The sequence below is a fragment of the Gavialis gangeticus genome, unplaced genomic scaffold, assembly GCF_001723915.1.
Source record: "Gavialis gangeticus isolate Ggan-Ray unplaced genomic scaffold, GavGan_comp1, whole genome shotgun sequence".
NCBI lineage: Eukaryota > Metazoa > Chordata > Crocodylia > Gavialidae > Gavialis > Gavialis gangeticus.
In genome coordinates this window covers 61,088,522-61,105,147 of record NW_017729031.1, presented here as the reverse complement: position 1 = coordinate 61,105,147, position 16,626 = coordinate 61,088,522, and the positions used below count along the sequence as shown (strand labels likewise).

At 43.4% G+C, this 16,626-nt stretch overlaps 1 protein-coding gene across 1 annotated transcript in view; it reads left to right on the top strand.

Annotated features, from left to right (window-relative positions):
- The window catches only part of TTN (titin), a 312,981-nt gene that overhangs the window by 45,903 nt on the left and 250,452 nt on the right, over positions 1 to 16,626 (top strand). The window contains exons 44-46 of the mRNA XM_019522860.1: positions 1,915 to 1,971; positions 3,106 to 10,554; positions 15,552 to 16,018. Coding sequence (XP_019378405.1) covers positions 1,915 to 1,971; positions 3,106 to 10,554; positions 15,552 to 16,018 — 7,973 coding nt within the window. The remainder of the gene's footprint in view (positions 1 to 1,914; positions 1,972 to 3,105; positions 10,555 to 15,551; positions 16,019 to 16,626) is intronic.

Genomic DNA, 16,626 nt, shown 5'->3' with positions numbered 1-16,626 from the left:
AAGACAAAGATCTGGGAAGGAAGAACATGTGCTGATTTTTGAAGTTTGGAACATACAAAAATTTTCTTTAAGAAAAACAGAAGTCAGGCAGCCTAGTTAACCTAAACTGGAGGTCATTCCTGGTTGCACAAAGCCAATACACCACTAAAAATTCAAGTCAAGGCTGGCTTTGGTGGCATTACAGGGCAAACTGATTAACAATTTTAAGCAGTCCATTTACATATTGTCATCCAGCATTCAGAAAAGATGTCTGCTTTTTACTCCTGAACATATCCATACCTTGTGCTCCTACCTAAGGTTCTTTCTCCCAGAGTATATTAGTGTACTTCAGTCTTCTTCCCTACCTGTACCTCTTCTGAGTCCTCCCCCACTTTGTGATTCTACTTACACCAACAAATTCTACACCTGTGGACAATTCACAAATTCTGGTTTGATCTTCTTCACTCCTGAAGAATATCTAGTTCAACTGTCACTGCTCATTATAGACTATCTGACAGCAGCTCTTATGAATTCAGAAAAGGCAAGAGTAGAAGAAAAGCATTTTCTCTTGTTGTACCATGAAGCTATTTGCCCTTTGCCCATTACCTGCCTTCTGCAAGCTGAAGATCCTCTCTTCATTATCAATGTATGTAATGTTTTGTATACAGGATCTTCTACAGTAACCTTCACTCACGTGCTAGAAAGTGAACACATCAAAAGAGAAGGGTTCAATTAGAAGTTAAGATGTGCTTGTATTAATCATTATGGATCAAGTCTTGATTCCACAAAAGTTATTGGGAAACATCCCATTGGATTAATTGGGGCCTAGACTTAGTCCAGCATGAATAGAGCCCTTAAACATGTAATATAGTCTTACATTTAACGCTTTGTATTAGTTTTAGTACTAACATTCCAAGCATTTTTCCATACTAATGGCTTTATATTTCTTCTAAAGGGGGTTTTAGTCCTGCAAAACATCTAATCCTTTTCCTAACTTTATTCTTACCTAGCTAAAGAAGCACAAGCCAAAGCAGTAACAAAAATTACCCTTGAATCTGATACTAAAAGCATTAAAACAGTCAAAGAGTTTCAGTTTAAAACAACCTCTGAAGCTAAACAAGAATCTTCAAAGAAAACTTCAAGCACTTTTACCTCTACAGCCCAAAGACCACAGGAAATGGAGAAACAAAGGAACAGAGACTACTATCCTGATGTTGTGCCATACGAAGATATCATAGAAACTGGGGCTAAAGTACCAGAGTTTCTTGAAACTCTGCCCTCAGAAACCATTGTAAAAGAAGGAGAGGATGTGACACTCTTTTGTGTAATACAGGGTGTGCCTACTCCCTGTGTGATTTGGCTCTACAATCATCAGCTAATACTTGAGGACTCTGCATTATGTTCCTTAAAACACGATGGGCCACTGTGCAGTTTAAAATTACTGAAAGTTGCTCAAAATCAGAGGGGCAAATACAAGTGCAGAATAATTAATTCTGCAGGACAAGCCGAGTGCAGCACTCATCTGAGAGTGACAGGTTGGCAACTGCATGTTCCTTCCAAGTGTAAATTCCCCTTGCATACGACCATTGCATTCGAGTACATTCAGTCAATAGTAGGAGGCAGCAAAGAAAGAAAAAAACCTCATTAGTCTGTGGATTGCTGAATGTTTCCCTCATGGTGTTTAAGGCATGTTAAAGGCATGTTAAATTCTACAAAACAAAAAACTGTAGAGAAGAGTACAATGCAAACATGTTTTTAAGCATTCAATCACAATTTCCTCAACTCTATTGGGCGTTTGAGTTGTTTTGGCATGTACTTACATGTATGTATGTGTGAAATTTTGTATCAAAAGATATCAATAGTTTCAACTTCACTGAATGTCGATTGATGCAATCAGCATTTTTTTTACATAGTGATCTCTTCATTTTATTCTAGCTCTGGAAAAAGTTCTTCAAGAGAAGATAGAAGAACAGATTGAAATGGAAGTGAAAGGTATAGTCATAAATGAATGCTATCCCCTAGGAGCAAGTTAGCATAAAGATTTAGTAACAGTGTGAGAAGCTTTTATTTGCTTACATACAGTGCCCAATGGAAAAAGTAAATTATATTTTGGAACAGATTTGAATATGCTGCATGTTTTTTTTTGAAATGCTAAAGGATACTTGCATTACAAGGTTATTTAAGTTTTAAAATCAGTTTAAAACTTTATAATTATGCAACCATACTCTTACCTTCTAGTTCATGCTTTGCAGCTGTTCACAAAATCTTTTACTTGTTAAATTCTCATTGTAATGCATGAATAAGTTTAATTTGGAAGAAAGTTATAAAAAACTTAACTGAAATTATTTTTAAACAAGTTAGCAAGCTAATGTTAATCAGTTTAATGAACACAATTTGATGGATGGAGTATAATAGAAGCCCTCTGTTCTTTAGGATACGTGAAAGCTACACTTTCCCATCCCCAAACACTTTCATATACATACATTAATTCTTCATTATACATTTCTTACACTGGCTTGCAGATAGCATATGTGGTCCATGTTGCTTGCTTTTTTTGCATAACAATGTGAAGTTAGTGGCTGTATTAGTTCGAATAAACGCCTTCTCATTTCATTTTAGCTAATTACTTACTCTTACATTTTTTTTTTATATCTTTCAAAATATTTTTGTTCAATTGTTTGAAATTTTACTTGCAATCAAAGGGATCAGAAAGGGCGTTTATTCTACTGTCTGCAAGTCAGGTAAGATTTTCTCCTTTGCCAACAAATGACACAGCTTTTCAGGCAGTGAAATGAAAACCCCCAAAAAACCATTAAACGCACAGGAACATGATATTTTGCGATTGATTTTGCTTGTTCAAGATGAAATTTCCACAGTCTGAAGAAAGAAAAGACAACGAACGATTTTCGTGTCAGAAACTTTAAAACAGAGCAAGGCATTGCGTTTATTCGAACAAATATGGTGAGTGAATTTTTTTCTCTGGATTTGTGATGAACTCTGTTGCATGCCTATTATTTAATTTAATATCTTGCTATTTAATTTATTTTCAATTTTGGTTTGGTTTGCTTTTCAATGGCTTGGCCAAGGGGGCGGAGTGTGCTGTAATGGCCTGTCCTTCTCTTGCAGAGCTCTTCTTTGAAAAGGAGCCAGAGACCCCCAAGAGGCAAGAAGACACACGCAGGCCTTTCCATGATTCTGAAGCCTACAAGGAGCATGGCTTGGCCCCTGCTCCAACCTGTGCAAGCGGATCCTCTAGGACTCTGACTCCTGCCTTCACACAGAGGCTGAAATTTAAGTCTGTGCTGGAGGGAGAGCCTGTAATTTTCCATTGTAAGCTAGTCGCCTGTCCAACCCCCGCCATGAGCTGGTTCCATAACAACAAGCTGATCCTCAGGGATCCGCGTAAGATAATCAGGACCGAGAACTCCCTGCCCACTCATAGCTCCAGTCTGGAGGTGAAAGGGGTGCAGGAGAGGGACTCAGGCAGCTACAAGGTGCTTGCCATTAACAGCGTGGGGTCGGCTGAGTCCACTGCCTCACTGCTAGTGACTCGCAGAATGAAGCAGACTTCTCCAGACCTGGATCTGCTGCAGGAGGCAGAATGGACCCGCCAGAGCCTTGAGGGCCTGGCGCAGCAGACAAAGGAGGCCAGGCTCAAGGTGGTGCTGAGGTGCACAGGCTCTCCCTTTGACAAGGGGCATGAGGCTGAAAAGATGCTGCGGGACTTGTCTGTGCTCAGGCGGACCATCCGCTTCCAGGAGGCCCCTGTGCTGAAGGCTCCAGTGCTGGTGCATGAGAGGCAGAGTGTTGGGGTGGCTGGGGCAGAGTGGGCTCGTGGGGGCAACGTGCTGCTGGATGAGGAAATCCAAAGGAAGCTGCAGAGGCTACGGGAGGCCAAACGAGCACTGCGGGAGAAGCAGCGGGCAGCTGCCGACCTGCAGCTCAAGGCTGTGCCCACACTAGGAGCAAGGCTAGGCCAGGGGGAGGTCATGAGCCCTCGTTTCCCTGAGCCAAGGGAGGATCTCATGATCCTACCTGAGCCTGAGCCTAAGCCTGAGCCTGAGCCTGAACCAGAGCACTTCCAGGCACAGATGCCTCAGCTCATGGGGTTGCCTGACATGAGCACACAGGTAGAAGTGGCACCAGTGCAGATGGCTGTGCAGGAGGCAGCACTAGATGCCGCAGGAGACACCAAGCCCCAGCACTGGGCACCACGAAGTGCACAGGCAGCCTCTGAACCCATCCTCTATGTGATGCTGGGTGAGCCTGGCAGTGAGCGTGAGAGCCCTGAGCAAGGGGTGCCTGAGCCAGTTACACTGCTGTCTGACATGCTCACACTGAGCATTGGCAAGCCCCAGGTGGAGCAGTGCCAGGAGAGCTCCACAACAAGCCAGGAGCCAGCACAGCCATGCATCACCAAGACGCAGCCCCACATGGCGGAGGAGGTGGAGGGCAACAGGACACAGCAGCCAGGGCCACCTGCCTTTGTCCGTGGGCTGTGGCCACAGAAAGTAGAGGAAGGACAAAGCTGCACATTTGTCTGCCGCTTCCGTGGCCACCCACCACCCACAGCCACGTGGTACAGCAATGAGCGCCCAGTGCCCCGCAGCACCGACTACACCATGCGCACCAGTGATGGCCGCTCGGTGCTCACCTTCAACTGTGTGCACCATAGCCACCAGGGCTCTGTCACCTGTGTCATCTTCAATCCGCATGGCACTGCCAGCACCTCAGCCATGCTGCAAGTGCGGTGCCAGGAGGCCAAGCCCCAACCCACAGGAGCCATCTGCCTTGCCTATGAGTTTGCCCAAGAGGATGAGGAAGAGCTGGCGCTGGCCTTTGACAAAGAGCCCATGCCTGCCCGACCGCCCCCTGGGTGTCCCCAGCCTGTGCCTGCCGCCCCAGACTCAGACTTCTTGGCACTGCCTGTGGAAATCAAGATCACTGCCCCTACTCCCAGCCCCGAGCAGGACGAGGAGCTTAAGGAGCCACTGCTGCCTGCTGAGGGCACCCCCGAGCTGCCTGCCCAAGCCTGCAAGCACAAGTTCACATTCTCCTTTGAGGCAAGAAATGAGCCACCACACCTGCTCAAGGAGCCCCCTGAGTGCCTGCACTGCTGGGAGGGTGACTCACTCACACTGGAGTGCACCATTGCTGGGGAGCCACCACCGGCTGTGGCCTGGCTTCAAAACGGTAGGGTCTTGACACCCTCCAAGAGGTTTAGGCTAGAGGAGGCAGGAAAGGGGACTTACAGGTTGTGCATTGAAGGTGCTTCCATCTTGGATGCTGGCACATATAAATGTATTGCTGAGAACAAAGCAGGTGTAGTGGAGGCAGTTTCTGAGGTTACAGTAGAGGCCCAAGAGCAAGGCTTTCACGGCCTCTCAGAGCAAAACAGAGCTATTGATCAGAAAATACAGATTGAGCAAACAGTGGTAAAGGAGCATTTGCGGGGCCTCTACCAACTCCCTGCCAGGGAACAGCTACGTAGGAAGGACTATTCTTCAGGCCAGTACTTCCACTACCTCAGTGGGCTAAAGCAAGTGGAGCTCACCAGGGAGGAACCAAGGACATCATCCACAGAACTGGAATCCCAACTTCCTCTATTTGTACCTGACATTAGGAAGCCCCTGCTTGCTAGTGAGCCAGCAAGGGAAAAGCTAGACTTCCAGCCCCAGGCTAGAGAAGGAGAGAAAACAAGCATGAGTGAACAATCAGAATTTAAGAAGGGAGAAGCTGAAGTGTCAGCTTTAGTGGACGATTTAAGCCAGGTCCCACTGAGGGAAGAACTAAGAGGCATGTCTTTTAAACAAGATGAAATAAAACCAAAAATTATATATAAATGTTCAACCTCTGAATTTGAAAAGGTTGTTGACAGTCATACAGAGAAAACTGCATCCTGTAACACAGAAGTAGATGCAGTTCAAAATCTAGAATATGAAGTAAAGAGCGTGAAAGATAAAGTCACTGTTTTTGAGAAGATGCAGTACTTGAAAAATACGGTTCCAGAGGAATACAGTTTTAGAAGTGATGTTGCTGACGTACCACAGCAAGCCAGTAAAAGCAAATCACTTGATACTAGAATGGAGCTAGAGTCCCAACTAGAGAGTCCAGCACAAGAGCCGACCCTAAGTACCACCACAGAAGAAAGTCCTGACATTTTAGATACACCATTTATGAAAGTAAAGGATCAGATCCATGTCTTTGAGCAAACTCTTTGTGCACAGAGGAAGAAATCTGAGGATCATAGGTTTTTCAGTCCTTTACCAGAGACTGTACAAGCAGATAGCCATCTGCATGCAGAAGATCATTTAACTAGCACATTTCAAGATTCACCTACCATAGAAAAGGAAGGCTTACCCTATTTGAGTGGGGAAAGTGGAGAATTTCAAGACTCATCTGAAATAAGACAGCTTATAAGCCAACAAGAACTCAGTGGGCAACAAGAAATGTCACTAGAAGGGAAAGCACAAGATTTCAGAAGCTTTATGCATGACAAAGAGGAAGATGTGTCTCTCCATGATAAAACCTTACTTGACTTTGTAGAGATGGAACAGAAAGAACTGTATCACGATGAACAAACACTGACAAAAATAGAGCCTGATATGGACAACATTTCATTGTATTTAAAACAAACTGCTCCTGTCATAGAAAATGTCAAGCAGGATCTTCAAGAGCAAGTTAAGACGCAACAGGAAACATTACTTTTCATCAAGCAACATCCAGTCTCCAAAACTGAGGCAACCGATGGCGTGTTTGATTTAAAACAAGCTGCTTCTTTCCTAGAACATGTAGATGAGGATTTTCCAGAGCAAGTTAAGACGCAACAGGAAACATTACTTTTCATCAAGCAACATCCAGTCTCCAAAACTGAGGCAACTGATGGCGTGTTTGATTTAAAACAAGCTGCTTCTTTCCTAGAACATGTAGATGAGGATTTTCCAGAGCAAGTTAAGACACATCAGGAAGAAATATATTTAACTGAGCAACCAGTGGCTCCCACAGCTGAGGCAGCCAATATTGTATTTGATCTAAAACAAGTTTATTCTGCTATGGAAAATATTGGTCAAGAACAAGACAGACGACTGGAGAAGGATGAAATATATTTCAAAGGTCAACCTTCTGCTTCTGAAGAAATAGAACAGAAGCCAGATTACATTGTAGAAAACTTGGAAAAAGCCATATCATTGGAAGTCTATCCCAGTAAAGAGATTTCCCAAGAGATTGAAGCTGTGCAGGAAAAAGGTATTGGTCAGGAAGATTCATTATCCACAAGAAAAGAAGAACATGAAACTGAGGGCCTAGTGTTTGATCTAAAACAGCACGCAATGTGTTTGTCAGGAGAAATTCAGTCTAAAGAGTTTTTAGGGTTACCGCAGGAAGAAATACATTCCTTAACCCAAATGGCCTCTCCTGAGACAGTGGAAACAGAAAGCTTCATACACCATTCACAGAAAAATGATGCACTTGTAGAAGAAATATCTTCTAGTGAAGAACTTCACCAGAGTTACAAAATGAGACTGGAAAGAATTACTGGCCAGGAACAGACACTGTCAACAGAACCTGAGCAGCAAATATGTAAAAGTCCACATGAAGTAGATGACATTACCTTTTCTGCTGAACAAGAACTATCTGCTCATGAACCTGAGAAAGGTATTAGTGTAGAGGAATCACTTAAGTCACAAAGTAAAGATGTTGTACTGGAGCAAGCAGAGGCTAAAATGTCCGTAAGTTCATATTCTCAAAATTTGGTGCAAGAAAGAGATGTGTCTGGGGGCGAGAAGCCATTGGAGAATGGAGAGCTTGAGACTCACAGCTTCATAGCAGACTTGAAAAAAGCTGCACTTGAGAAAAAACACAAGGCAGTACTTAAACCAGAGAAAGAAGAAACACAGGTGCTTCAGGTAGAGCAGGCCGTAGAGAAGGAAATAAGCAGTATTTCTTTTACTGAAAACAGAAGTGAAATTATGGATTACACCAAAGTGGTTTCAGAAGAACATCTAACCCTTCAGCAGAAGTCAGAGACACCAGATAGGGAGATGTCTTTTGGTCAGTTCCTTCTCGAATTAAAACATGAAAAATCTGTAGTTCAGGAAGGAGAAATGAAAGAAGAGGAGATGAGCCTTGAGAAACATGAGCCTAAGCTGGAAGAGCAGCATGAACAAGACATTCCATTTCAGAGTGAGGAAGTTACAAAGGCTGCTGCAGGACATTTGAATGGAAAGGGCCTATCAGAAAATGTTTCTGAATTTGAAGAGCCAAAGGTTGCTCAGGAATCAGAACCTGAGCCACTCGTCTCTCTTACAAAATACTTGATCACAGCTGGAGAGCAGGAAACTCCAGATTCCAAAGATAGGGCTGATAGGGCCTTTTATCAGAGCAAGTCCATCACATCTTTGGAGGTTGAGGAGGTCACTTTCAGCACTGTTTATGACTTCTATAATCAGCAACAAGAACTGACCCGTCCACTTTCTCCTGAGTCTGAAATGTCGATTGAAATTGGAAGCACCAGTGGGGATGAACAGACAGAATCTGACCGATTCTACACACCACCATCCTCTGTTGAGACGTTTGAAACTCCCCGGTCATCCGAGTCCTACCGCACACCCATTTCCACACCTGAGCGGTACTCTACCCCTTCTGAGGAGCCTCCCTTAAACACAGACTCCAGAAAGTCCCCCTCAGGTTCGGCGAGGGACAGTACTCCCCCAGAGTGTTACAGGACCCCCACTGGAATCATTACTCCCCCTGAGCGCTACAGGACGCCCACTGGAATCATTACTCCCCCTGAGCGCTACAGGACGCCCACTGGAATCATTACTCCCCCTGAGCGCTACAGGACACCCACTGGTGAATTTGCAGATGCCATGTCGCCCGAATCTTACTACACACCCATTTCCACACCTGAACGGTACTCTACCCCCTTGGAGGGGCTACCCTTAAATATGGACTCCAGAAAGTCCCCCTCAGTGTCAGCAGGGGACACTACTCCCCCAGAGCACTACAGGACCCCCACTGGTGAATTTGCAGAACCCAGAATGGTACAGTCTCCTTTCCAGGAGAGGTCTCCTTCTGAAGACCAGAGTTCAGAGATGTTTGACACCCCATGCGAGGCAATGGAGCCAAAGGGGAATGAAATGCCTCCTGCATTTATTAAACCCTTGACCAAGAGGAAGGTCTATGAAAACAGTACTTTATGTTTTATTGCTGAAGTTACAGGCTTTCCTGTTCCTCTTGTGAAGTGGTACCAGAATAAATCATTGCTTGAACAAGATCAGAGAATCAAAATTGAAAAAGATGGTGATACATGTATTCTAGAAATCTGTAGCATTCAAAAATCAGAAGGAGGAGAATATATGTGCCATGCTGTGAACATCATAGGGGAAGCAAAAAGTATGGCCCAGGTGGAAGTTTTGTCTCAGGATGGGAGGTCTTTGGCCTTGCACCCTCCAGTTACGCATCAACATGTTATGGAGTTTGACCTGGAACAGAATACAGGGTCCAGGTCCCCTTCCCCTCAAGAGATATTGCTGGAAGTGGAGTTGAATGAAAATGAGGTGAAGGAATTTGAGAAGCAGGTGAAAATAGTCACAACTCCTGAATTTAATCCTGACAACAAAAGTTTGATACTCTCTCTTGATGTCCTCCCATTAGCTCTTGTGGAGCACACTGACAGCTTGGTGGCCAAAGGAAACAAAGATGTGAAAATTGATTTTGAAGTCACTGAAATGCCCCCATGCTTTACCACACCCCTTGTTGATTTAGAAATTCCTGGAAAGTCAGAGGCAGTGTTTGAATGTGCAGTGACAGGGACCCCTACTCCAGTAGTACAGTGGTTTAAAGGAGAGACTTGCATTATGCCAGATGCAGGGACGTATGTTGTGAGTGACAAAAAGGGGCATCACAGCCTTATAATTCAGAACGTAAGTTACTCTGATAGTGGCACATACTGGTGCAAAGCAACCAATAGCATAGGAGAAACTGTATGCAAAAGCTCCCTAGTGGTAACTGACTGGCAGAGAGCTACTACCGAGGCAGATGGCGAGGTGCTGAGAGAGGTAGCCCTAGGCACTGCCAGTAGCGCTCCACAGAAATTCAATTTACTGGTGGATAGTGCTATTCCAAATGGCAACCAGACTGAAATAGAGCTCGAGTTTGAGTTTGAGCATGCCACTGATGATTCTCAGAAAGCAGTCCGGCTGGTCGCTGTCACAGAGGAGGAGCAGGAGGTGGATGGAGAGAAATGTATCAGTATTAACTTCGATGTGTTCGCGGAGCCAGCCAAAGAAGAAGGGATTGAGTTCACTGCAGAAGCCTCGGAGAGCTGTTCCTTCGAATTCCAAGTCACAGAAGCCCCCCCAAGATTTATCAAGCACATTTCTGACTGCGATGCCTCTGAAGGAGCCTCTGCATGCTTCCAGTGCCTTGTGGATGGCTCCCCAAAACCCAGTGTCAGCTGGTACAAGGATGGAGTGTCGCTTCAAGGGGAAAGGTACTTTGTGGAAGAACAGCAGACAGGCTATCATAACCTGATTATTGGAAATCTAATCCAGAGCGACGCTGGGGAATACAAGTGTATGGCTACAAACAAGGCAGGGGCTGCTGAGACAACTGCTGCGTTAACAATATGCTAAATGTCCAGATGCCTTTCTGGATTAAACGCTAAACAGGTTTGCATCAGTCTTAGAATTCTATCAGTGAACATGTAGCATTCATTTTAGCATCTGCCTTTCATGCGTCTGGAGGAGTGAAGTTCACATCCCACAGGCAGCACACTGTCCCTGTAAACTCTGTTTTGGTTACTGGCACGGGAGGGAAGCAGCACAGATATTCCATTTAGGGATGAATTTTACACAAAATGAACTCCTTCCTCTACCCCCCATGCTTTGTAAAAGTATCAATTAAACTGTCATTCATATGTGTAAAAGGCCTTTGTTTCATGTATGTGTACATATTCCTGTGTTTGTTTAAAAGTACTATCATCTTTGTGCTAAGAACGCTTAGCAATCATCTTGAAATACAAAGTCTGCCTTTTTCTTGTAACTTAAGTACCTTATGTAATCCAACTTTAGACATGCTTTGCAGTTTGAATACTGTACAGTGAAAGAACTCCTAAAATTGGCATTCCCCCTTCACAATGTTGTGTCAGCAATAAATAGTCTGTCCAGGTTATGTTCTAAAATGCTCACACATTTTTATACAGTCCCTAGTTCCAGCCAAACTCCCATTGTAGCCAGCTGGCCTGTTTCTAATTATGTAAATCTAAGATAACTTTGCTGAAGTCTATGGAATCACACTGTTGCAAAACCAACCTATTTGAGATCAGAATCAGTCCCAGTGTGAGTTTTGCTGCAATTAAAACTGAGTAGGGACTTCAGGGTTTATTTGTCTATTACTAAGTAATAAGCAGACAACTATATTTTTGTATTATAACTTTAAGAGTTAGAAGTCAAAAATGGTCAAAAATGTAATACATCAGCATACAGTGTTACTGAGAGATTATTAAAATAAAGCCTGTGTCCCCATACTCCAGTGCTGTGAATGAAAGGCACACAGCAATAAAGAAACAGGATATTTTCACTTAATCTTTTCATTTACCTTTATAACTAAGTCTCCAGGGATTTGTTTTTTTAATCGTAGGCCTACCAACATAAACAGTTAAATATCTAAACCAGAAATGAACTGGATGCCTTTAGACTTTTATATGAAGCATTTTTTCAGCATAAGAACAGATTGTTTAGATTGGTACCATTTTTAATGCAAGCAAATATTTTAGGGTATGATCGAAGAAAAAAACAAAGTAACTGAATGGAATAGTCAACATTGTGTTGAAGTGATCAATTTGAACCTAAGCTTCCACAAATAAAATGGGCAAAAATATTTTTAAATTTCTAAAACATTAACAATTAAGGAGGAAAAAATTGTAAAGCATGTGACAACTCCCCAGTTACCTATAATAATATAGATGAAGCCCTAACTTTAGCAACTCTGGGTTGTTGCTTTACAAGTGAATTATTATTTTGCTTCCTCGTTACACAAGGTTAGGGCTACTTATTAATTTATGCCAGTTGACTTTCAAAATGTTTTTAAGAAGCATGATGATTTAAGACTTAAAATATTTCTGTGGTATATTCAATTATATTCATGCATGTTCTTATTTATTATATTTGATGTGTACTCACACTGAGACTTGCGTAATACAAGATTTGTGGCTTGTCAACACCATCAAACCCACTTAGAGTTCATTCTGAATTCTCATCTTCCACGGAGAACCTTAAAGCCGCTGGGAAACTTGAGTTAGGTGAAAGTTGGGTCACCTTAAAAATCCATGGCTGCACAGAACTTATAATATGTTATATATATTAAACTTATAAAAATACATTTTAGTGAATCCCCATCAAATCAACCACCAATTAGGTTTCTTAACTAGTTTTGCAGACTCAGAAGACTACCATGGTGGGCAAAAGGGAATTATGCCTCTTGTGGTCATTTAAACCAAATATTCAAAGTTTTGGACTTCTTCCCATGACTAATTTGGGACATTCCCAGTAAAACACCTGGCCTTTCCACTGATAGTCTAACTTGCCTGATTGTACTTCTGAGCTAAGCACTTTACTTATTTCCAGGTTATACAGGTGTCAAGTCACGATGACTCAGAGACTCCAAAGTGGATATAATTTATTGCTTTTCCACTTTCTTAGCCAAACCCTGCTAGTGCTAGGGGAAGACAAAATATTTTGCTAACATTAACACCCATAGAATAAATGTTAGTACACAGTAAAGTGCATATGCATAACATCACCGTCATCAGTACAATGTAAGTTGAAAATAAATTAGAGAAATGAGAATGTGTGATCCAACATTGTGCTGGGTAGGAATAGTTTTGTATTGTATCAATATTCATTCCCTGTACAGGTGCGTACCACTTACTTGTTAGGCACCAGATGAATGCATGAAATGTACCATGTTGTAGGTTAAATACAAACAATTCTGGCCTGATCCAAAGCCTCTGAAGTCAAAGGGCCTTGTATCAGGATCTAAACAGTTATTTAAGGTTTAATTTACATTTAAAACTGGCAAACATTTTTAGTAGAAATGAGCCAAAATCAAAACCTTAGATCCAGACAGGCCCAAACTTTGAGAAAATTCAAGTTCAGGTCTGAATTTTATGTCTCAGAGTTTCTATTTCTACTTTTAATGTTTGCTTCTTAAATCTATATGTAAAAGTCTTGTTGTAAATGTCAGTTTTGTACATTGTGACTTGGGCCAGGGGTACTAAAATAAAAAATATTATGTGAGAAACACAGAGGTAAATTATAGTGATAAAATCTGAAATGACTCCTGCTTTCAAAAAAGTTACTCCAGAGTTTCTGGTGCAACTAAAATCAGGAATGACCCTGTGTCTTCTAGAATTAATACTTAAGCAGTAAATAAGAAATGTATTTCATTGTCAGGTTAAATGTCTTTTTTTCAGTCTTATGAACAAGGTATGTTAAAAAGATACAAAATCAATATTTGTAATCGACGTATTTGAATATCACTACATATGATTTGTCTCTGAAATAAATATATAAACTATTTAAATTTATTGTCACTTGTACTTTATTAGTGACATGTGTAGGTAAGGTATTAAAAGCCACTTTTATAGATTTCCTGCATAGCTTACCATCCTGGAACACACCAAATACATCAGTTCTAGTGTCATGCTTTATGCAAAACCTCTCAGACATTTCACTGAGATTTCTCAATACAGCCTTTGTTAGGCCCAGCCCTGCCACCTGTCCTCCTATTAGCTGACACCTTAGTGTGGAAACTGTCCCAGCAGTTTCAATAGGTCTCCTGGTGCAGCAAGGTAGTATTCAAGGACAATTTCTGGTGAATTTTTAGCCCATCACTCTTTCCCTGTGGGGAGAAGGAGGGGAAAAAAGCATTGTATCTGGAAGATGAGTGCCCAAAAGAGACAATTAGAATGAATCTCATGTAGTTTTTATGCTGGTTTTTTTGCTTCTGTTAGAGTGCAACAAAATGTTACTTTGTTAGACCTTCTTAGCTTTAAAACCTGCAACTGCAAATACGTTGTCAGAAAACATGGGAGACATTTTAAATATTTCCCAGATTAGTCTAGGAACAAATACTGCAGGCCTTATCAGGCAAAATTGAATGGATGTTTTGCCTAATAAAGACTGCAAGATTTAGTGCTCAAGTTCTTTTCTTGTTGGCGCTGTTCCTGGATAATTTGAAATGTCTATTGAAGAACTAGAAAAAACCCAGGTAAATTACTTCTCTGTAAGGAAGACTCTTTTGCAACCTCTTGTGGCAGTGATCTAGGCCAGGTACAGACATTACACTTTTACCTGTGTAAGTGATCAGAAACTGGTCTAAACCCATAACAGAACAGAACAGAAGCTTGGCACACAGAACTGGTCTATATCCATAACAGAAGTTCACCACACATAGACTGGTTTAAAAATAGCAAAACCCAGTCTAAGAGTTGCCCCCCCACCACACACACACACACACCCCAAAGGGTGAATGTGCGTTCTGTTCACTACTGATCTAAACTATGCTGCATACAGAAAACTGCATAAGTTAAATTGATTCTGCCTCACACTTTCTGAATGTCTGTACCTAGCCCTAGAGGACAATTGGCACCATAGGTGACTGGTAGAGAGGCATGGGGGGGCACATGTCCCCCCTAACAGGGCTGTCCCCAACACTTCCAGCAGCGTCTGAGGGTGCTCACCAGCTCCATCCCCACCACCAATGCCGATGCCGGTTTCTATGGTTACCCCTCCCCCACCCCGACTCAGGAGGCACCAGTCACCCATGACTGGCACTTCCATCAAGATCTTCCCTTTGTTTTTTACCATTAAATACAAATTTGTTACATTAAAAAAGAAGGATCTGTCTTAAATCCAAAAATCCAGAATGCTGAGAATTAAGGCTTTTATTCTTATGGAAAACCTTCTGCCCAGATAATCCTGATCCTTAGCATCATTCTTTTATTTAATCTTCTGCATAATCTAGCTAATCCTAGCACAGTGAGTCCTAACAAGTTCCCACATAAATCGAGATGGATGTAATCTTTACCTCTGACTTCTTGGTAGTGCTGTAGATTTAAATCATGCCCTCATCTTTGCTCCTGTGTAGTTGTATCTGTGAATTTGTGCATATAAACCGTTCATATAAACTGTGAGTATAAACTGTGTGAGGTTATTCTATTGTTTGAAATGTACAAATGTCACTATTCTGGTTTGTTTGGGTAAATTAATTTTCACAAAATACTGGGTCATATGGTGCCCTCAGTTTTTAACTGAACCCACCATTGATTCAGAAAGGAAATTGCCTTTATAAAACCCAAAGCATGATATCGCTCTCTATTTGGTGCAATTCCATATTTTTATGAGCGGTGATGACTGTGAAAGGATTTCCAGTTCTTTGGGAATTGCTTTGCAGTGCTGAGAAGACAGCTGCACTGGCAGAGAGCCATTTCTTGCTATTCTCTGGTAGTTACTAAATACAGCTTTCTCACTAAGCATTTTAGTAAAATGAAATAATTTTTTCCCATACAGACTTTTCTAGCTCTCTTGTTGTGTCTGCTGAGGAAGAAAGAAGGGAAAGTTACAGCAGCGGCCTTCAATTGTCTGATAGCGATAAAACACTTGAACTTCTGCCTGAACAAACCGTTTATTCCAGCAAATTAGAGGTGGAAACAGAGGAGGGCAGTGTCCCAGTTTTCCTCAAACACGTTTCCAGCGTTGAAGTCAGGCAGGGGGATGTAGCTAGGCTCTCGGTTGTTGTTACTGGCAGTCCTAAACCTAAAGTTGAGTGGTTTTTCGGTGGAGTAAAGTTAATGTCTTCCACGGACTATACATTTGTATTCGAAGGCAATGATTATAGTCTGATCATTCCCTATGCAAGAGCTGCAGACCAGGGAGAATATACTTGCACTGCGAGCAATCGGTGCGGGGAGACTGCGTGTAGTGCCTATCTTAAGGTAGAGCCAAAAGAGGCTGGAGAAGTCAGCGGGAAATGGGAGGTAGAGCGAGCCGTGGGGCCCTTCCCTCCCTGTTTTGTGAAGGAACCGGAATCCGCGGAGTGCGCTCGGGGGCTGGCTGCGGTGTTTGAATACTCCGTGCTGGGAGAGCCCGCCCCGCAGGTTCGGTGGTTTAGGGGAAACCGGCAGATTTTCCCCAGCGGGTCTCACACTCTGCTCCACCACGCGGACGGCTCCGGGTCGCTGACGGTCCGCAAGTGTCAGGGAGACGATGCGGGGCTGTATACGTGCCAGGCCAGGAGCCCGCTGGGGGAAGCCGCTTGCTCCGCAGAACTGCGCGTGGTGCAGGACGCCCCCGGGGCGCCCCCGTGCGCGGAGCCCGACGTGGCGGCCGGGGCGCGGGGCGAGTCGGGGGGGGCCTCGCTGGCGGTCTCTTACGCGGCAGCTACGACGATTTTAACCCCCCGCACAGCCAGGGTCGAGTCCCCGAGGTTGGAAGAAAGCGCGGACGTCTCCCCGCTGGCGGAAGAGAGGGCGCTTCCCGCGAGCCAGCCGCTTCTGCCGGCGGCTTTCGCTGCGGCCGAGGTGCGGGAGCAGCCGGGCCTCTTGGAGCAGCGCCTGGAGCCCATTGCCAGCCCGCCGCTGGGGCT